General features: G+C 34.0%; 1 protein-coding gene across 5 annotated transcripts in view; it reads left to right on the forward strand.

Moving 5' to 3' along the window:
- Positions 1-22,691, forward strand: part of NCOA1 (nuclear receptor coactivator 1) — a 243,507-nt gene that overhangs the window by 131,805 nt on the left and 89,011 nt on the right. For all 5 annotated transcript variants that reach the window (XM_038560934.1, XM_038560932.1, XM_038560933.1 and 2 more), the window contains exons 3-4: positions 3,251-3,407; positions 16,482-16,587. In XM_038560934.1, coding sequence (XP_038416862.1) covers positions 16,499-16,587 — 89 coding nt within the window. In that variant the 5' untranslated portion in view covers positions 3,251-3,407; positions 16,482-16,498. The remainder of the gene's footprint in view (positions 1-3,250; positions 3,408-16,481; positions 16,588-22,691) is intronic.

Below are 22,691 nucleotides of genomic sequence, written 5' to 3' on the forward strand. Positions count from 1 at the left end.
TTTGTACTTATTGGTAGTATAATGTACTAGATATATGTAAAATAAACCACTAATTTTATTTTTGAATATATGATTTAATTTAGGAGGAGAATTGAATCTTGGTGAATTCATGAAAGTATTCAATCCCTCTATTTTTGAGGGGGTCTTTTTTAGTTTCAGCAATATTATAAAGAAAATTTTTTAAATTTTGTTTATTTTGAAAGAGAGGGTGCAAGTGGGGGGGAGGGGCAGAGGGAGAAGGAGGTGGCTGACTCCCACTGAGGCTATACAGGGAGCCCCATGTAGGGGCTTGATCTCAGGACCCTCAAATCAAGACCTGAGTCAGAATCAAGGGTCGGGCACTTAACTGCCTGAGCCACCCAGGTGCCCCAGCAATGTTAGAAAATTTAAGTGTATAGGTCTTGTATATCTTTTGTTAAATTAATTCCTAAGTATTCTATGTTTTTTGCTATATTACAAATTTGTTTTGCATTTTATTTTCCATTTATGATTGTATAGAATGAATAGAATTTGTAGACTCACCTTATATCCTTTAACTTTGCCAAGTTACATATTAATCCTATTAATCATTTTTCAGATTCCTTAGAATTACGTACCTAAAAATGATTTTAAGTGAACAAAGACAATTTTAGTTCTTCTTCTCTGAATTTCCTTTTATTTCTCTTACAGCGCTGACTGACTAGGACCTTCAGTACATCCATTATAATAATGAAGTGGCTATGGGGTGCCTGACTGGCTCTGTCAGTTGAGCGTGCAACTCTTGATCTTGGGGTTGTGGGTTTGGGCCCCACATTGGCCGTAGAGATTACTTAAAAATAAAATTTAAAAAAATAATGAAGTAGCTAGAGTGAACATTCTTGCCTTATTCCTAATATTAGAAACTCCCAATATTTCACCATTATATAAAAACTAGATGTAGATTTTTCATTCATCCTCTTGATTATCATATTAAGGGAGTTACCTTGGGCAGCCCTGGTGGCTCAGCGGTTTAGCACCGCCTTCAGCCCAGGGCCTGATCCTGGAGACTCGGGATCGAGTCCCACGTCAGGCTCCCTGCATGGAGCCTGCTTCTCTGAATCTCTGTGTCTCTGCCTCTCTCTTTCTCTGTGTCTCTCATGAAATAATAAATAAAATCTTAAAAAATAATAAATTCTTTAATTCTTACCTTGCTGAGAATTTTATCATGAATAGGTACTGATTTTTGTCAGATTTTTTTCTGTATCTGTTGAAATGTTTATATCTTTTTATTCTGTTAACATGGTAAATTACATTAACTGATATTTGAATTTTAAACCAAACTTATATTTCTTGGATAAACCACAATGATCAAGGTATGTTATCCTTCTTATATATTGCTGGGTTAAATTTATTGTTTTGCGTCTGTATTCATGAGGCTGATTTTCTTTTCTAGTAATATCTTTGTCAAGTTTTGGTGTTAGGGATTTGCTTATTTAATAAAACAAGTTGGAGAGTATCTCTTTTCTGTTTTCTAGAAAGTATGTAAGATTCTTATTATTACTTCGTTAAATGTTTGAGAGAGCCCACCAGTGAAGCCATCTGGGGCTAGAGTTTTGTTTTTGTGGTATTTTGTATTTTGTTTTTGTAATAATTATGAAATAGTTTCTTTAATAGATAGCATTCCATTTATTTCCGTAGACATTTTGGTAATTTTAAGGGATTTTTCATTTATCTCAGTTACTGGATTGATTTGCATTATATAGTTTAAAACATTATATTTGTAGTATCAGAAGTGATATTTCTCCTATATTGATAATTTGTGTTGCCTTTTGGTTTTCTTGAACAGTCTTGACAGAGTATTAATGATTGTTTTAATCTTTTAAACTGTTGGTTTTAATTTGTTTGAATTGTCTTGAGTTTGGATTATTATTTTGACTTCACCAACTTCTTTTTGTGCCATCTTACATCTCCTATTAGCTAATAATAGATTCAGCCTATTCAGTGAATTTGACAATTTTTATACTGAACTATCTAACTCTTGATTTTTCATTTATTTCTTTTTTTCCCATTTACTGCCAATATTTCTCATCTGCTCACTCATCAAAATATCTTGAACATGCTTGTATTAACTGTTTTAATATCCTTGTCAGTTAATTCAAACATCTAGATCATCTTGTAATAGGATTTTTCTCCTGATCTTGAGTTAAAAATCTTAACTTCTTAGCATGTTTTTTTTTTTTTTTTTTTTTTTTTTTACTTCTTAGCATGTTTAGAAATTTTTTATTGCGTCCTAGATTTTGTTGATGATATTTTAGATGGTTTTTTTAGAAATTGTGTTGGTTTTTTAATTTTTTTTTTAATTTTTATTTATTTATGATAGTCACACAGAGAGAGAGAGAGAGAGAGAGGCAGAGACACAGGCAGAGGGAGAAGCAGGCTCCATGCACCGGGAGCCCGACATGGAATTCGATCCCGGGTCTCCAGGATCGCGCCCTGGGCCAAAGGCAGGTGCCAAACCGCTGTACCACCCAGGGATCCCTGGTTTTTGTTCTAAATTACTGGGTAGTAAATACACACCCATACCATCCAGCAATTGCATTTTTGGGTATTTATTCTAGAGAAATGAAAACTTATGTTCACATAGAAACCTGTACATAATTATTTATAGCAGCTTTGTTCCCATACTGTTTAATTCATTTTTTTAAGATTCTCAAAGTGACAAAATTATAGAAATAAAGGACAGATAAGTGGTTGCCAGGAATTAAGGAAAGGACAGGAGGGTGTGATTATAAACAGCAAAGGGACTCTAAGTGGGGGTATAGTATATGGATCTTTACATGTACTAAAATGCCATAGAGTTATAAACAAAGATATATATGTAGTATCTATATGTAAAATGAGTGAATGAAAAAAACTGGCAAAATCCAAGTAAGATCTGTAGTCTAGATAATTGTATTGTGCCGGTCAGTTTCTCAGTTTATGATAATATACTACAGTTATATAGGATGTCACTTTGGGGGTAGGTGAGTAGTATGTTCCTGGATCTTTCTGTACCACTAATACAACTTTTGGTGAAGGTAAGAGGCCATCTATATGTATCTAATCACCGGAAAGGATGTCTGCTGTAAAATCATATCTTCATCCATTGTCTTTTGGAAGTATTTTTCCGGATCACCTTACAAGTTGGATTTTCTTTCTTTATGCAACATTTCTGACCTTTGTCATTTCTTAGAAAATAATATGTCAATCTAACTTCCTTTCTGCTTTTATTTTTTTTTTCTTCTCCTTTTAGTTGTTTGTGTAATTGGCCTTAAATGAAGTGAGAGTGAAGAAAACTAGAGCCATCTCTGGAAACCTCACTACACCACTACCCTGGAAGCTACCTTCTGGAATATTAGACTTGACCATATCTGTTTTGAGGACTCATTATGAACAAAGAAGTCTCCCAGGTGGGAATTGTACTTCTTCTTTTAAAAGAGCTTTGTCTCAGGATCCCTGGGTGGCGCAGCGGTTTGGCACCTGCCTTTGGCCCAGGGCGCGATCCTGGAGACCCGGGATCGAATCCCACATCGGGCTCCCGGTGCATGGAGCCTGCTTCTCCCTCTGCCTGTGTCTCTGCCTCTCTCTCTTCTCTGTGACTATCATAAATAAATAAAAAAAATAAAAAAAATAAAAACTTCGAAAAAATAAAAAAAGAGCTTTGTCTCTACAAAAAGTATGGAGGGAAAAATGATTACCTGTTGACTCTTTTTGTTAATGGAAATATGTATTTGATTTGAGAGCTTCAAGGTTATTATAAAACATGTGCTGATATTCCTAAAGGAAAATATTAGAGAAGTTCTAGATTACATTTTATGAATCACTTTAATGCACATTTAAATGCATATAGGATTCATATCTATATTTTACAATGTGACCATTATTGAATTAAAAATGGCAAGCGGGTAAGTCATCCTTAGATTTGATCTATATATTTCTAACTTGTATGCAGTCATTAAATCTATATTTGGTGCCCATTTTTTACATTTGGGCATTTTTACATAGTTGTTTTCTAAGAGTTTGTGAGCTGGGGGAAGAATACTTGTGTATCCATGAACATGACAATGATCATAGCAGCCTATAGTTAGAAAGATAAACATGCATCAAGCCAAGACAGTAGGTAAAAAGCTGAAGGTTAATCAGAAACTGATTAATCAGTAAGTGGAAGACTTCCAGTGGGAGGTTTTTTAAATTAAAATATTTTTAATTGAATTATGACATTATACAGATAAAAGTTACAAGTTTTAAATATAGAACTCTTGAATTATCACGTGCAAACAAATTTGTTAAACAGGTTAAGAAGTAAAACAATATCAGCACCCCCAGAAACTCCCCTCATCCCTGCCTCAGCTCTATACCACCTACTCACTTTAAAGGAGAAAGTTGTCACCATGGAGAGTGATAGCCACCAACTTGAATAGTGGGGTGTAACAGTCATAGAAGTCAGAGACAGTTAAATTTAGTTGGCTGACAAGCAATACCAATGTTTGGAATAAACAATGAACTTGGGAGATGAAGGCAAGACTATTTGTTGGCAGAGAGCTTTAAAGCAGGGACTGGATGTGCAAAATGATTTGAGAAAATACTCTTTTGATCCTGCTACTTCTCACTCTAAAATCTCATTGGTTTCTAGAACACACTCCAGATTTCTGGCTTTTATGAACTGATGATACCTTGTATTTATTAATTTATGTTTTCTGTTATTTGAAATCAGATTGTTGATTCTCAATAAAGAGAGAGAAATAGTAAAGCATTTTATTTTAAGCCGTTTTGCAGAGTAGGCTGTATTATATAAGCAAGATAAATTTTAATCATATAGGAGACCCCTCTCTTTAATAGTTTTCAGGAAGGGAATGTTAGTACCTTGACTTCATGAAAGAGAAAGGGAGAGAAAACAGAATGATCTAATGATTGATCTCTGGTATCGGTGTCTTTTTCCATACTCATTGTTCATTGAGTGACTCTGAGAAAGTCTCTTTTCTTCATATCACAATGAAAACTTCTATCTTTTCTATTTCCCTTTAACATTTATCAAAAACAATTTTAAACTTGCCATATAGTTGCAAGATTGGTATGCTCTGTATGCCTCCTAACACTTTCACCAGTAATAAACATTTTGTTACATTTTCTTTATCTCTTCTGTATATTTACTATTATTTCTGCTCCTCCTCTTCAACCACCACCATTATGATGATGATGAATCATTTGAGACCTGTAGACATTTATGATCTTCTACTCCTAAATATTCAGTATGTTCTCCTACTTAACCACAATATAATAATGAAATTCAGGAAGCATTTTCATTATTGTTATTATTGCACTTATAGTTCATATTAGAATTTTATCAGTTGTCTGATCCAGAATCACACATTGTGCAGTTGTGACTGCTCTTTGGTTTCTTAACCTAGAATTATTTATCAGCTTTTCTTTGTCTTCCATAAAATTGACATTTTGGAAGAGAACAGACCAGCTGTTTTGTATAGTAGCACTCATTTTGAGCTCAATATCTGTTTCTATCTGTGTTTCTTTCTGAAGAGACTATATGATGTGTGAGACTTTGGAGATTCATAGATTTCTTAACTGAGAACCTTATCTGGTAGAACAAAACCTATAAAGATTTTTTTCAGGAGAAAGTCTGTTAAAACATGGTAGAATCCCAAAATTCCAAAAGATAGATTCCTAAAGATGATTTGGACAGTATTGAAAAGAATTTTATATGTGTATGTATGTATACATATAATCTTAAAATCCAGCAAGATTTATTAGCTTTTGGACAAAAAATAGGATTTGTAATGGCAAAATTTTTTTATCTTAGAGAAATAGCACATTTCATTTTAAAGTGAATCACATCTTATAGGAAGTAATTGTTTTATAATGGTGAGAGAAGTCAGGATTAGACATAGGATCAATTTTATTTATTTCTGTATGATGTTTTTTTTTTTAATTTTTAAATTTATTTATGATAGTCACAGAGAGAGAGAGAGAGAGAGAGAGGCAGAGACACAGGCAGAGAGAGAAGCAGGCTCCATGCACCGGGAGCCCGACATGGGATTCAATCCTGGGTCTCCAGGATCGCGCCCTGGGCCAAAGGCAGGTGCTAAACCGCTGCGCCACCCAGGGATCCCTCTGTATGATGTTTGGACTAAGAATTGAGAAGACTCTCTCTTCTTATGTTTGAGATTCTTGTAAATACCACCCAGGATTTCTAGAGGTGGCATAATTTAATGTCAGCTCTTTTGGGAAAACTAATGAAGAAGCATTTTAGTGTGGAAGCAAAAGTTGGGAATATATCTTTGGCTTTTCTACTTATCAGTTATGTGCCTGTAGCTTAGTTGTATAAGTTGAAATAAAGCATAGCCAGAATCTGGAATCAAACTGCCTAAGAATGATTTTTATCTCTGCCACTTGACAATGTTGAGCTGATTAAAGAATGTTTCTGTGCCTTGGTTTCCTCATTTCTAAAATGGATTATAGTATTACCTATTGTATTTTATGAGTGAATGAATTAGTAAGGTTTTATGAGTAAATTAGATGCTTAGAACAATGATTGGCATATAGTAAATGCTCTGTAAGTGTTGGTCATCATCATCATCATCATCAGACAGTAGTTTATCAGTAAGATAAAGCTGTTGAACTCAGTGATTCTGTAAGTAGAAATAATAATACATACTTCATAGAGTAGTTGTGAGGAAAAAATGAGTTAATATATATAAAATGCATAAACACTGTATTATTACATTGTCATATCCTCTAAATGGATATTAGTAGGCTTCCTTTTTTGTGAACCTTTTTATTATTTTGTTCCTCTCAAATACTTTGTTGCTGACTTTATACTATGCAAATGGAAACAGGTAAGATAGGCATTTTGTATGTTCTTTCTTATTTGTTTTTTTTTTAAAGATTTTATTTATTTATTCATGAGAGACACAGAGAGAGAGAGAGAAGCAGAGACAGGCAGAGGGAGAAGCAGACTCCTTGTGGGAAGCCCAATGCGGGACTCAATCCCAGGATCCCGGGATCATGCCCTGAGCCAAAGGCAGACATTCAACCACTGAGCCACATAGGCGTCTCCATTTTGTATATTCTTAAGTGCCTATAATAAAAAAATTTGAGAAGCAGTGCACTAGATGACAATTGCTAGAGTCTCTCTGATTCTGAGCGTTTGCATTATTTTCCATTGATCCTGAAATATAAGCACTATTTCCAAAGTTGTTATTCTGTCAAGAACACTGGAAAGTGAAATTTGAATTTCACTTGTTTATAGTTAGTCTTTCTTTGGGCATTGCACTGGAAGGGGTATGACTAGCTCAATTAGTATGATCATTGAGGAAATATTAATGCTATTTAACCAGCTATTCCCCTGAAATGCTTGGGGATTTATTTTTCATTTCCCAATGGGTATTAATAAGGTTTTGCGAAATACAAATGAATCAAGTGAGATGACTTAAATTTCAAGCTAGGCTTAAAAAATGTATATTCTTCTATAAATTTAAGCAATGAAGATTTTATGTACATTTATATTGTGATTTTATTAATGCCCCTTCTGCAGTTGGGGGGATGACCCTGAAATTAACTGGGTTTACCTGACTTGATCATTTTCTAGTGCCTTCAAAATATAATTCCATTGTTTTGGCAAATAATTAATATGTAGCTCTATTACTTTGGTACTTCTGCTACCTTATAACTTTAAAGATCAAATTTTAGTATATTTATTTTTCTTTTATTGGTCTGTATATGTACATTTGAACATACTGTATTCCAAAATGAGTTTCTAAAATATTTGAGGGAAATTGAACAGCTTCTGATCAGAGGCTTAACTCTTATTTTAGATTTTGGAATAATTTTTTAAAATATTTATTTATTTTAGAGAGAGAGCACATGTGTGAGCAGGGACAGAGGGGGAGGGAGAGAGAGGATATCTGTGTCTAATGCTGATCGTTATTCTCTTCTGGCCGCAACTTTTAGCTGATTTTCTGCTCATTAATATTTGAATCTGAAAGAGGGTGAAATTGATGGGAAGAGAGAGACAATGAAATTTGTATTGCTTAGTTTTGTCTTTCTGATCACCATTTTCTTTTTTTAAGGCTGTTACTTCTTTACTAAACTATTAAAAACTTTACTCTGCAAGTAAATAAACTTATTTTTTTGTTTACACAGCTAAAAAGAGCTGTGGTCAGGAAGACCAATTTTAATCTCTTTTATTTTTTTTTTAAAGAAATACCAACATATTTTCCACGTTAGATATGGAACTGATTTTTGGAAGACATGGTACATTGTATATACAATTACCCAATGTTGTAGAATAACTGGAATCATCTAGTTTAATGGATTTCTAAGGAAATGTTGAGGGTGTTTCTGCCCAATTGTCTTAATAAGATAGTTGTCACAAATATGTATTTCATATGCTATCTTTCGTCAGGCACAAATACAACAGGAGTATTTTAACAAGGTGAATGCGTGTTTATTTTTTATTTCAAAAAATTAAATTTTAAATAAAGTCAATGTGAGGAATTTAAAATATTGGGTTTTAAAAGTAATTTGATTTTTCTTTTTCCTGTATTTATGTTAATAGAAAACAGAAAATAAACTTTTATGGCTCTTCAAAACTTACTCTTTCCTCTTTCCATTTAGAAACTAATGCAAAGAAAGCATTTTTCTTAATCTCTAAAATAAGCTTTTAGTGGTAAATATGAATTTATTAAGTCGTTTTTCAAAAACTACATATTTTTAGAATTTAAGTTACCAAGTCCTTGATAATGCATTTATTATTAACATAATATATGTAAGTTTTTGCACAGGATTTTCTTTTAAAAAAATCTGATGTTTTATAGAATCAGTGAAAGAAGATAAAATGATGTCTTTGTTGCTTTGAATCCATTTTTGCCTTTATTTTTTATTCCTGGCCATAGAGTTCAGATACTGGCAAACCATTTATGGCAGAGTCTTATTGGGGCAAGGATTCCTCTTTGGGCCAAGGATAGCCACCACCTGAGTTCTGGTCTCTGGTTTTGTGGATTCAGAGTGACTTTTTGTTTCCAGATATTGAACAAAATCTTTGTTTAGGCATTAGCTTCAAAATACCTAGTTTTTAACAAAACAAAACAAAAAAAAGGAAACATTCAGAGAAACAAGAAAGTAAGGCATATACACAGGAAAAATAGCAATCAATAGAAACTGTCTCTAAGGAAGTCAAGACATTGCACTTAATAAGAAAAAGTAAATAAATTGGATTTCATCAAAATTATAAAGACTTTGTTCATAAAACAAAATGTTTGCAAGTCATATATCTGGTAGAGGCTTAGTACTCTAATTTAAAGAATTCTTATGACTCAACAATTAAAAGACAACCCAATTTAAAAATGGGCAAAGGACCTGAATAGACATTTCTCCAAAGAAAATATACAAATGGCCAATAAACACATGAAAAAGATGCTCAGTTTCATTAATGATTAGGGAAATAAATGCAAATCGAAACTAATGTGATACCATTTCACACCTCCTAGGATGGCCTGAATTAAAGTTACAAAACAGAAAATAACAAATTTGGTGAGGATGTGGAAAAATTAGAACACTTATACGTTGCTGATAAAAATTTAAGATGGTATAGGCACTATGGGAGACAGCTTGGCAGCTTTTCCTCTAAAAGCTGGAGAGTTACAATATGACTTAGTAGTTCCATTCCAAGAATACCAAGAGAATTGAAGACATGCTCACATTTATACATACAAATTTTTACAGGATCTTTATTGATAAATAGCTCCTGAAATGAAAGAACCTAATGTCCATCAGCTGATGGATAAACAAAATGTGGAATATCTAAACAGTGGAAAATTATTCAGCCTTATAAAGGGTGGTGAAAATCCCAAAGTTCCCATACATACTTACCACATGAGAAAGATTTCAATTGACAAGGCAATGAAAAGACAAAAGAATTGAAAACATCTTTTAGAGGACCGTAGGTGTCTGAGGATGTTAGTCTGAGAAATGTTTCCACATGGCAGTTGCCCAGTGCAGAAGCTCTTTGCTTATCATGATTTTCCTGTGTGATTCTTTTCATACAGCTGTCAACTTGGAGAGATTTAGTTCACAGAATGCCTCTCTCATATCAATGCTGTTTTGTGCTAATTGCCTGCTAAGCAATTTTAAAGTATATTATTAGTTATTTACTAACATGTTGTTACTTACTTTTCAAATTATGTGGTTCTCAGCTAAGTCTGGGGAATGAGTGACAAATGTCTTGTTCTAGAAATTTAGAATTCAAATGAAATACAAAACACTAATCTATTTCTTCAGCCCCACCTGTTGGTTTTGTCTGGTTTATTTGAGATAGATGTGGTTTCTAATTCCTAAAACTGTTCTCTACAGATGGCCTGAAGTTGTTTGGGTATAAGTTAGTGACTCTTTTCAAATCAACAGAGTACTTTTACTTAGAAACCTTAGCTCTTTTTTAAAAGGTGATATGCAAATTGGTTTCCTGAAACCAGCATTTCTTTTTTTTTTTATTTTTATTTTTTTTAATAAAATAATTTTTATTGGTGTTCAATTTACCAACATACAGAGTAACACCCAGTGCTCATCCCGTCAAGTGTCCCCCTCAGTGCCCGTCACCCACTCACCCCCACCCCCCGCCCTCCTCCCCTTCCACCACCCCTAGTTCGTTTCTTTTCTTAATGAACCTTATTTAAGTACCCTTACTGCCAAATGTAAAGCCATTCCACAAATAGAACAGCTGTAATAGTTTTCACTCATCAGAGGTTTTGCATTCCACTATCTGTATATTGTGTTTTGTAAATAGAAAGCAGTTAATACCAGAATCATATCATCAGCACATTGTTGGTGACTCTCATAGCTTCTTAGTGTTGGCTCTTATTTTGGTAGGCTGCCTGTCTTGTCTGGCTGCTGTTGAATTATTGTCTAATATCTTCTCAGTTCCAGAATCTCAGATAAATTTAGAAGATGTCAGTCTCCAGCCTGTAGTCTGAGGGGAGAGCACAGTATGGGGAATCTGACTTTAAATCTAAAAACGTTTGTTGCTCAAAATGATACAGTCTGTGAGATTGTATTATTTATGTTTACAGTTGTATGACTGTAACATGACCTCATGTCTCTACAATACTATGAAAAATTGTAAGACATTTCCCCCAAATGGTACAAAATTAGAAGAGATGTTCTCCAATTTCTAGATCAAGAAAACAGGTTTTTTTTCCCATTGAAAACAGAGTAACAAGGACTTCAAGTGAGCTCAGTTTCTCAATTATAAGAAAGAATTCCAGAGTTTTATGAAGGATTCCAGAAAATATTTAACCATAAAATATCTTAAATATCCTTTAAACTTTTTTTTTTCCTTTAAACTTTTAAATGTTGTATTAGTTAAGTAGTTTTGTCACTTCAAACTCATCACCTGTTTTAGCTTCTGTATCTCTTGGGCATTTTGTTAGACAATGGATATACAGTAAAAAAAGATCTAGTAACTGGCTTTGAGTTCATAATATAGAAGGGGAGGCAAGCAGGAGAATTACATTTTATAGCATAGTATAGTAAGAAGTATATGGCCCTTTCTATTTTGAGAGCCAGTAGAATTCCAAGTGGATAAATTCTCAAATGAGTATAACTTAATGTCTTTGGAGGCAGAAAAGACAGACAGATAAGGAAGTAATAAGTAGTCCTTAAGCAGGAAGTAGGGACTTAGCTATTTTTCTTTGGGTTTAGTAAACTCTAAACTCTTCTCTTTATTTTCTGCTTTGTTTCTTCTCTCTTCTATTTCTACTTTTAGTTAATGTCCCTTCATTATTACAAAATTTGTTGCATAGTTCCATTTTTTTATATTAATACATTAAAAATATTACATTTTATTTCTATGTGAATATAAAATGAAGTGGCTTCTTTGAATTTTCATAGGAAAAGAAGGTAGCAATTATATTAATTATAGTAATATTTTACTCAAATGATTATTCTTATTTTGTGTTTGGGTTTCAGAATCTTTTGACATCTTTTTGTTGTGGTGGTTGATATTACAAGTCTGGCATATTTGCCTTTGCTCTGAGGCTTAAATTGTAATTATTTTCCTTATCATAGGTCCTTCCTCTCTCCCACCATAAGAGATTTAACAAGTTTTTTTTTTTTTTTTAATGATGACATTAAATGACAATGCAGCTCACCTTATTTATTCATCATTAATAGAAGCCTGGAATTTAAAAGTCCAGCATATTTTATAAATGTTGAGTTTGAGGTGACAGATATCCAAATGAAAAAGTCCCATTTAGCAGTTGGAAACTTAAATACCAAATTACTGAGATGAGAAAGATTGTACTTACCCTTTGTAGCAGAAGTCTTAGAATGGAAACCAGACCTTGTCATTCCTCTGTTCTTTACCCTCCACTGATTGCCTAATTCAGTCAGAGTAAAGCTAGTCTTTAAAATGGTTTTTATGGCCTTACATGATATAGCCTCCTGTGATCTTTCTGAGATCATCTGTTCCTCACTCTCTGGTTCTAGCTACATTGATCTCTTTTATGTTTCTCAAAAAGCATAGTTATGCTCTGGCCTTAAGGGTTACAGCTCTTCCCTCTGCCCCTGCCAGGAGCACTGTTTCTCCAGATACCTTTCTCCCTTCCCTCACCTCCTTCAAGGCTTTGCTCCTATCTCAACTTCTCAATGAGGCCTTTTCTAACTATGCTGCTTAAAGTTGCTGACTCTTCCAGAACTTTCACACATATCTCTATTTTCACCTAATTTTTCTCTGTAACACTTAACCACCTTCTAATATACTCTATAACTTACTTTTTAATTTTATTTATTGTCTCTCTCCCTTACAATAAAATGAACCTCTCTGAAGACAGTGATTTTTATAAATTTTATTGACAGCTGTGTCCCCAGTACCTCAAACAGAGGCTGGCATATACCAGGAACTCCATAAATATTTGTTGCTAAGTTAAGTTAGGGCTACCCACTGAGATCAATTTAAAGTTTTCTGACTAATATTTACCTTTCCTGGGAGCATGAAGTATACTAAAGATTTTATTTTTTTATTTTATTTTTAAATTTTTTTTAATTTTTTATTTATTTATGATAGTCACAGAGAGAGAGAGAGAGGCAGAGACATAGGCAGAGGGAGAAGCAGGCTCCATGCACCGGGAGCCCGATGTGGGATTCGATCCCGGGTCTCCAGAATCGCGCCCTGGGCCAAAGGCAGGCGCCAAACCGCTGCGCCACCCAGGGATCCCAAGATTTTATTTTTAAAGTCTTTCCTTAAAAAAAAAAAAAAAAAGTCTTTCCTTAGGCTCAAAACTAAAATTAACGTATGTAATCTACATGTATGTACAACTATTAACTTAAAGATTTTATATATGTCATAAAGTATAGTATATAACATCTGTAATTTACTGGGTGGCTCAGTCGGCTAAGCGTCTGCCTTCAGCTCAGGTTATGATCCTGGGATCAAACCCTGCATCAGGCTCCCTGCTCAGTGGGGAATCTGCTTCTTCCTCTGCTTCTCCCCTTGCTCATGATTTCTCTCTTTCTCTCTCTGAAATAAATAGATTTTTTTTAAATCTATAAATACTTCATTGAATGGATGTTTAGTCACTTAATTCACCACGGTCCTATAATAGATACACAATAGGTGAGAGCTGATGGAAACTTTGTATATTATGTCAAAGTTAAATGTCCTGCAGACAGGATTTAGTGAAGGGTTTTAAGCAAGAAATTGAGATGAGCAGACTTAAATTTTTGATAGCCCACTCTGGTTTCTCAGGGAGACCATCTGGAAAGCTACTTTAATAGTCCAGCAGGAGGGGATGAGAGAATATGAAGAAGGAATGGATTTTGGAAATATTTAGGAAATAAAAATTGACAAATCTTGGTGTCTGCTTGAATGTGGGGTATGAGAGAAGAGGCTAGAATGACTCCAACATACCAACTGAGAGGAGAAATAGAAATACATGCGGTAATGTTAAGTTCATTTTGGAAAGTTGAATTTGAAGTGCCTGTGTGACATCTGGATAGAGATATATGGTGAGGAATTGGATCAGGGGTCTGAGACCCAGGAGGTGTGAGCTAGAGATGGGGTTTCAGGGATAGTCAGTACAGAGATGTGTTTTGAAATCATGTTGAGTGAGTGGTATCACCGCAGGATAATGTATATACTCTGAGGGAAAAAGAGACCTTAGGATGTTAGGACCATGAGGAATTCTGACTGCAAAGAATTGGGCGAAAAGTACTCAGAATAAGGTAAGAAGAAAAACCACACTAAATTCTCATCTGTCAGTTCATAACTTAAACATCACCTCTGCAGAGAAGGCTCAGGTGATCCCCCAGTTAAAATTAGGTCTCCTCTATTGCTTCTATTAACCCTATTCTTTTTCTTGGTAACTTTTATCACAATTTAAAATTCTGTGTTATTTTTGTGTCTTATTTATGTCTCCTGCTGCATGAGGGCAGGAACCTCTCTTTTGCTGTCCATTACTTGCTCAGCTTTTAGCACAGTGCCTGATGCATGATAGATGGATAGATTTATTTGTTAAGTAAATGAAGAAAGTTTGGGATCACAGAAGCCAATCGATGACAAAGTTTCAGAAGGTAACTATTTCACATGTTGCTCTAAGTAGTCCAGTAAAGTAATAATAATAATAATGATAGCTAGCAGTATTGAGCCCTAGTAAAATGAAGGAATGAAAAATGTCCGTTGTATTTATTGATGAAGAGGTTTGGGATGAATTATCCACTGAGTGAACACTGCCCCTCAGGGAGCTCTCTGTCTACAGAGGGGGTAATAACAATAGCTAGCTTCTCCAGGAGCTACAGTATGCTCTTTATATGCACTATTTAGTCCTCACAGCAAATCTGAAGGTAGGTGAAGGTAATTATTACCCTTATGTTACAGATGAGGAATTAGGTTAAGGAGATTACACACTTTGCCCAGATAGTGGTTAGGTTGAGATTTAAACTTAAGGCCTTCTGACCCCAAGGTCCATGCTTTTAACCACTGTGCCCCAGTAGGGGGATCCAGTTGATTCATCAGGGAACTGATACCTTGAAAATGACATTTGAGCAGGAATGGTTTAGGTGCTGTTTATAGGACAGATTAGAAGTGAGAGACTGGAATTGAGAAACCAGATACACCGTTCTTGCATTAATCCAGAATGAGGCATTTGGTTCCAACTGGAATCATAACTATATTTGAAAATAAAGGAGAGGATGATCTAAGATCTCTTATTAAGGAAGAATTGACAGGACATAGATACCAGTTAAAAATCAGGAGTAAAAGAGAAAAGTAAAAAGTAATTATAAGACTACAATCCTAGGCATTGGAGATTTTTATGAACTGCGCTTCTAATATGGGAGAAATTCAAAATGTGCCCTTTTGGTTGCATGAAATAATAAAATTGTGATTAGAATTTTAGATGCTATTTATAACTGAAAGGGAGATTGACAATCTTTGGTATGGAGAAAGGGCTAGAGACAGTAAGAGTAAGTTTTAGGACAAGAGGAAAAGGATTTACTAGATGTATTAACTAAAACCATGTGAGAGATTCTCAAGGATCGTGGCCTTTTTTGTAAGAAACTTTAGAAGCACAGCTGCCATCGCTGTGGCTTAATAATTTTATAATTTAAGGAAAAGTTAAAGGTTTTTCCCATTTAACAAGAATTTTCTTTCCTTTTACAAGAATAGGTGGAGTGAAAAAGAATGGAGGAGGTGTGTTGTTTGGCACTAATAAAATACAAAGGTAGTGATAAATATAAGGCCAGGAATATAATTCTGAGTGTCGTTAGGGATTCTATGAAGAATAGTGGTTGATAGGGACAGGTCAGAAGGGATCTGTAAGTGCAGTCACTAACTGGCACAACATGTGAGAGAGAGACCTGGCTGGCATGCTCAGGGAAATGACTTTGTGTTCTCTGGCATCTATACCAAGATCCTAACATGACTAAACATTTGATCTTTGTCGCCTGACTACATAGACACAAGGTTAGGAGTATAGAATTCAAAGTTGGTAAGTACCAAATCTAGTTCATCGCTTTAACTTCATTTGTATATGTATTATTTATTTTCCCTATTGTATAACATCCCAAACCTTATGAATAAAAGTTGTTTAAAATTCTTTTAAAAGTATAACCTAAAATGAACATAAAAAATATCTGACTCCAAATTATACATTGTTTTTACATTTACATCTAAAAGTGATGTTTTTTCTCTGAAAAAATTTCAGTATCTACTTCATGATTCTAATAATATTTTCATCCTAATTGACCTTTATGATTTCATAAGGGCTTATTAATTTTGTTTTATAGATACAGAAAAGAAATTATAGAAACACTAACTCTATGCTTTTGTATAGATGTAGTGGTTTTTATGACAGCTGTAATTAGCTATTCATTGAGAGACTACAAAGTTTAGATATCTTCTAACCTAAGGGAGCCTCCTCCTCCCTTGTGGTTAGAAAGCTCACCAGGGTAGATTTCTTATTGTTGTCCTTCCTTTTTAGGTGTGAAGTTTTTCAACATGAGTGGCCTCGGGGACAGTTCATCCGACCCTGCTAACCCAGATTCACATAAGAGGAAAGGATCGCCATGTGACACTCTGGCATCAAGGTAGGAACACTCTTTTCTTAGTGTATATCTGAGAGAACTTCTTTATCAATTTTATTGACATTTTAGAGCTCCTGTTCCATCTACTCCAAGTTTACTTGTCTTCTTTGAGTCCCTTAGACTTACCATGCTGTCTTGCTTCCCCCAGGGCCTTTCCACATGCTTGCTCCCTCTAGATTTCCTGGAACCTATAGAACACCTGTATGTTATCCAGATGCCAGCTTAGATATTACCACCTTAAAAGAAGCTTTATTTCCATAACTATCATATTAAATCTCCCTCATTCGTGTATCTGTCTCACATTATGTCTATAGCTCTGATCCATAAATTCAAGTTTTTACTAATTATGTGATTATTTCACAAATCCTTGGCTTCTCCACTACACACTTAGACTACCATTTGGTAAGGACCTTGTCTGTTCTTACCGTTTTATCCCTAGTTTGTAGCATAGTATTTGGATTATGTAGAGTAACGACACAGTAGGTATTTGTCAAGTGAATAGATAAATTCATTGTACATCTTTAATTGCTATCTTAGAACATTATGGTCTTAGTAGAACAAAGAAATATATTGTTATAATGTTAGGATTTTAAAGGATCTCTATTTATGAAATTAAATATTTGTATATTGTAAGGAATATGATCACCTTCAATTGGCTAAAAGAGAATTACTGCTAAGGAGACTCTAACAAATTCCAGATAGAAAAGGAACCGCAATCACATCAAAAGAGCAGCTTTCTACCTGAGAGGAGAAGAGTGGGGATCCATTCACCTTCTAGGATCTAAAGCAAGCAAGCTTTCTCAGCCTTTCACACTATTGTCATTGTCAGCCAAATAATTCTTTGTTGTAGGGCACTATCCTGTATTGTAGGATGTTTAGCAATATCCTGGGCTTTCACACTAAAGGCCAGTAGCATCTTTATATCATTTGTGATAACCAAAATGTCATATCAGTTGTGATTGCCAGAAATGTCTTCAAACATTATCAAATGTCTGTCAGTATTTCCCAAGGATGGGGAAAGCAATATGGCCCCAGTTGATAATAGCTGATCTAGAGAGTTGAAGTGACAAAAGACTCTTTTGTCACTGGATTACATGCTTTTTTTCTCATGGCAAGGAAAGTAAAGGATTTTAACGAGAATGCCTAGAAGCTGGAAAGAGAAAAGTTAATCAGTTCAGAGAACTATCATAGAGAGATCATAACCTAAGTACTCATAACCACAGGTAAGTCTCCAGATGCTCAGAGGATATCAAGATACAATCCAGATTTATGTTGTCAGAGTAAATGTTCTTATTTCTATCTGTATATAACAAAGTCAGTCGTTTACAAAGGAAAACTTAAGAATAAATAATTAAAACTATGTTTTTTGGATTTAATTTTTTTATTTGGGGGAATTTAAATCTATAAAAGTATAGACGCTAAGAAAGTATCTATACTCATCACATATATTTTATGGTATTGTTAGTATTTTGTTAATATTTTATCATATTTGCATAGTCTGAAAAAAGGTAGTAAAATAATTAATGATTAAATTGATCTGTCTGCAATTAATTTCTCCATTTTTAATAATTATGTATATAAAAGGATTGGTGAGTAAATATATATTGTACAATACTGTATAGCATATATATTTTCCTATTATACGCTCTTTGCAGCATGCATCTTGAGATATAAGCACATAGATTCAGTCCTGTCACCTTTTGATTAAATATTATATTACAGATGTACACCATTTGAAAAATCCATTTCTCTACAGAAGAGAGCTTCCCTATAGATAAACAAGCTTTTTGTTAGAAATTTTCTCTCTTACTGCTAGCACTGCAGCGAACATCCTCATATACACCTTCTACTTCATACGTAAGAGTTCCTTTAGGATCTGTGTACATATTTTTTTTTTGGATCTGTGTACATTTTTTTGTTAACTAGGTAACTACCACATCGCTCTTCAAATAATAAGCATCCAGAGTTTTGTTTTTTTTTTTTTCACATCCTTACCCACACTACTCTCTCTCCTCATTTTAACTCTTTGCCAATCTGATTGATGTGTGTGGGGTTACAGTTTCAAGTATATTTCACTGATGACTAGATACATTGATCATGGTTTTTGTTTTCCTCTTCTGTGAATTTCCTGGTTATATCTTTTGCCCATATTCCTGCTAAGGTGTTTGTCCTTTTTATTTGTAAGAGTTATGTTTAATTTTCTAGGTACTACTATTTGTTGCTTAAACTTGATTCATATGCTGTCTCCCAGTCTAACTCTGTTTTTGAAATCTTTTGACATATTTTAAAACCTTCAGTTTTCATGTGTCAAGCTCATGGGAGGGGGGTCTTATTAAAGAATATTTTCCCCTCTACTTCAAGACCTTCACTGCATTTTTACATATTTTCTTCTAATAAATATTTAAAGTTGTAATCAATCTGGAATTTATTTTTGTGTATGATATAGTTTTATTTTTTCCTACGTAGAATAGAAGTGGTTATGAATGACCCTATCCTTTCCCTGCTTTTGTGCTGTTACCTTTATCATGAACTGAGTTCCTGAATAGATAGAGATCTAGTTTCGAACCTTCTTATGACAGTCACCTTGATATCTGAAGGGGCAGGACATTCTTTTTTGTCATTTTTCAAAATTGTTTTCCCTGTTCTTGTCCCTTTACCATTCCATTCAGATTTTAAAATCAGTTTTATAAGTTTCCCCTGGGGGGAAAAATACTCCTGGGATCTAGATTAGAATTTCATTTACTTTTGTGCATTAAATTGGGAGAGAAATGACATTTTTATTTTCTAGACTCCAGATTCTAGAGTGTTCTTATTTGTAAATATAAAGGCTGTTCACTTATTCAAGTCTTCACTGTTCTTCAGCAATAGTTTATAATTTTGCTCTTTGAACAACTAGCCCGTCTTTAGTTAGATAATTCCAGGGTATCACAGAATTTTTATTGCTTTTAGAAGTGATATAATTTTGTCTATTGCACCTTCTAATTGGCAATTTTTAATATACAGGAATACTAATGATTTGGGATTATTGGTCTAATGTTCTGAACTTTCTTATTTGTTTTATGGTTTATTTATAAAACTTTGATATTTTTTGTACCTACATAATCATGTTATTATAAATATCAAAAAACTAATATATTATTCTCAGATGTTTTAAAGATAATCCTTATATGGTAAGGATAATCCTTATCCTTGTATGTTTGCTTTCAGAATGTTTGAGAACATTCTCTCCTTCAGGTTTATAAGTGTGGGCTTTAGTTTTCAATTGATATTTTTGATATGGTAAACCAAAACTTTGTGATTTTGAAACTGGAGTTTGCACATGAATACCACCTTGTCATGTTTCTTTTGGTTTGTTATCTGCTGTCACTTTAAACAGATTTTGAACTCATTAATCATAAAAGTGTACGTTATATTTTAGGGTATTGAGAGCCCTTGTGCCCATGAGCCCTGATAGAGTTTCTTAGTAATTGTTTGATGGGATGAGATGTCTCATATATCCTCCTATTCTCTTTTCTCCATTCCTTAACTCTACTGGAGAATGGGGATTAAAATGCTGGTCTCAAAATAGTGGATAGCTGTGCCTTGTGCCTGTATAACATTTCTAATTCAGCTCAACAAGTGCTTTATTAAGTGCCTGCTATTCAACCAGCATGGTGTGCATGATGTTATAAGGATATAAGTGAAATGAGGCATGTTTTCTATCTTCAGGGAGCTTACAAATCTGGTCATGCCACACATTCTTCTAAAACCCTCTGGGCTTCCTCTTACCCTGAAAATAAATAATCATAGCCAAAATGTTGATAATAGATAACATTTATTGAACTAATAGCCAGGAATTCTGCCAAGCGTTTTACATCTTTAATCCTCACAAAATTCTGGGAGATAATTAATGTCATCATCCTTGTTTTGCAGTTAAAGAAATTGAAGCTTAGAAAAGGTAAATTGCTGCCCAGGTAACTTGCCCAGGGTTACATAGCTAATAAATGACTGAGGAAGTTTCAACTTGTGCTTTTAAGCAATATACATGCTCTTTATCATGGTGTATGCAAGAGCCCTCATGATTGGGCCTGGTCCTCATCTCTTGCCCTTTTGTTTCTTATTTATACATCAGCCATGCTGAACTACTTACAGGTTCTTTAACTTGACATTTTCATTCTCATTTTATATCTTTGAAAAAGCTGGGTTTGTTTGCCTCCTCCACCCTGAAACCAATCCCTCTCTACTGGCTGGGTTGGGACAATTCATTCTCTAGGTCTAGGTGCTACCTCTGTGAGCTTCTGTAGTATTACAGTCTTGTCAGTGTAATAGCTCCTTTTCTTTATTCTCACACTAATTGGGGCTACCTCTAATTTAACCGTGGGTCCCTGGTACATACTACAAGGTTATCTGGCACATAATAAGCAGAGGAACATTTATGAAAAAGCTAGTAGTTGAAAACAAAAGATACATGAGGAGTTAATTCATAGCTTTGTTAACTAGCATGTGTGCCAGATCAATGGAAGTCTGTTGGGCTGGTGAAATGTAGGTGGCCCAGAGTAATAAAGGAAACCTTCTTTTCCATTAAGGTAGAAATTTTTTGTCACACCCGCCCCTTCTTCAGTTTTAACTTTATTTGAATATATCTGCTCTCATTTTCTGTCCTTGCTTATTCGTTACTTCATTTTGTGGTGATTTTCCTAGTTTCATTCTTAAGTCATTTTATAGACACCTCAGCATTTCGTTACTCTTAGCTTCTTGCTTCCTCTCTCACCTCTCTGTCTGACTATCCTGCCTTTCTATCACTTTCTTTTACTCTACAGTGGTGTCAGGCATTTCAGTTTTACATAAAACTTAATGTCAAAAACAGATTTGAGAGTTCCACCACATGAATCCAATTTACTCATATTGGAATTTAGACTCCTGGATTTAAACAGATCATACTTTAAACTGAATCTACAAAATAAGTGTAGTATGAATTAGTTTCTCTAAGGCAAAAACAGGTGTCCTCTTAAATACTTGTCAATTTGCAGACATGGGGTTCTCTGGAACCTTGCATATATGAAAATGTGTGTTACTCATTTTCTTCATGTTTTCAACACCTTGGTGTGAAGTTTGTCAAAATACCTTGCTGCATATACTATCTGGAAATTCTCAGATAAAGTTTTACTAAGTAAAATGAGACTAATAACTCAATAATGAAAGGCTTTAAAGATAAAGACAATGTGATTATTATGGTTTTAAAATTTGGTTATGTTTTGGGATGTGTACCATTTTGTAGTATTTTGTTTTATGTAGTTAAATACATTTGATTGGTTGACTTGGTTCTTTTCAACTTACTACATTGTTATGGAAATGCTATTGCTTTTATCGTGTTTTTTTATTACGAAAAGTGGTATTTTAATTGTCAATTATGAACTTTTTAAAAAGCAACTGATCTTTCCCTCTTTTCACCTCTTTTTTCTACCATTATACCAGATGTTTTTGATTGCTGCTTATTAAAACAAAGAGCTATTTGTGACCAGTCTTTCTTATTATGTTAATTTGATAATGGAAAAATTCATTTCAAAGTAATACTTCACTGTCTTTGCATGTATTACATAAAGCAAGTTGCCTGATGATTTGGCTAATTAAACCAGGAGTAAAGACTGGAAAACAAAAGTGAACGATATTCATTCACTTCATTTGAATGAATATAAAATGCTAGCTGTTTGCACTATTATCCTTTGTTCTCATTATTTTGCTTCCAGATAAATCAAAATTGATTGTATTACATTTATGAGAACCTATAAATAGATGTCTTTTCTATTTTTTTAGAACAAAGTTGTATACAAAAGACATTCTCTGTACCTTATCTCTAATTATTGATCTATTATTCTTTTTATTTTACTTTTTGGATGGATACTCCTTTCTTTTTGATGAGGACCAACTAATGGTCTAATCATTATACGAATTAAGAGTTTATTAGAAATGAGTTTTTCAGATTTCCGAGCATAACTTATTTGAACTAGTATAATCTCACTGCTTAATTTATATATATCAAAGTTATTTGAAAATTCACATCTTCTATTTCAAGGAGTTATTATTTAGAATATAAAATAAATTCCAAGTGCAACTTGTATATGTACTGT

Source organism: Canis lupus, chromosome 17 (assembly GCF_011100685.1).
Source record: "Canis lupus familiaris isolate Mischka breed German Shepherd chromosome 17, alternate assembly UU_Cfam_GSD_1.0, whole genome shotgun sequence".
NCBI lineage: Eukaryota > Metazoa > Chordata > Mammalia > Carnivora > Canidae > Canis > Canis lupus.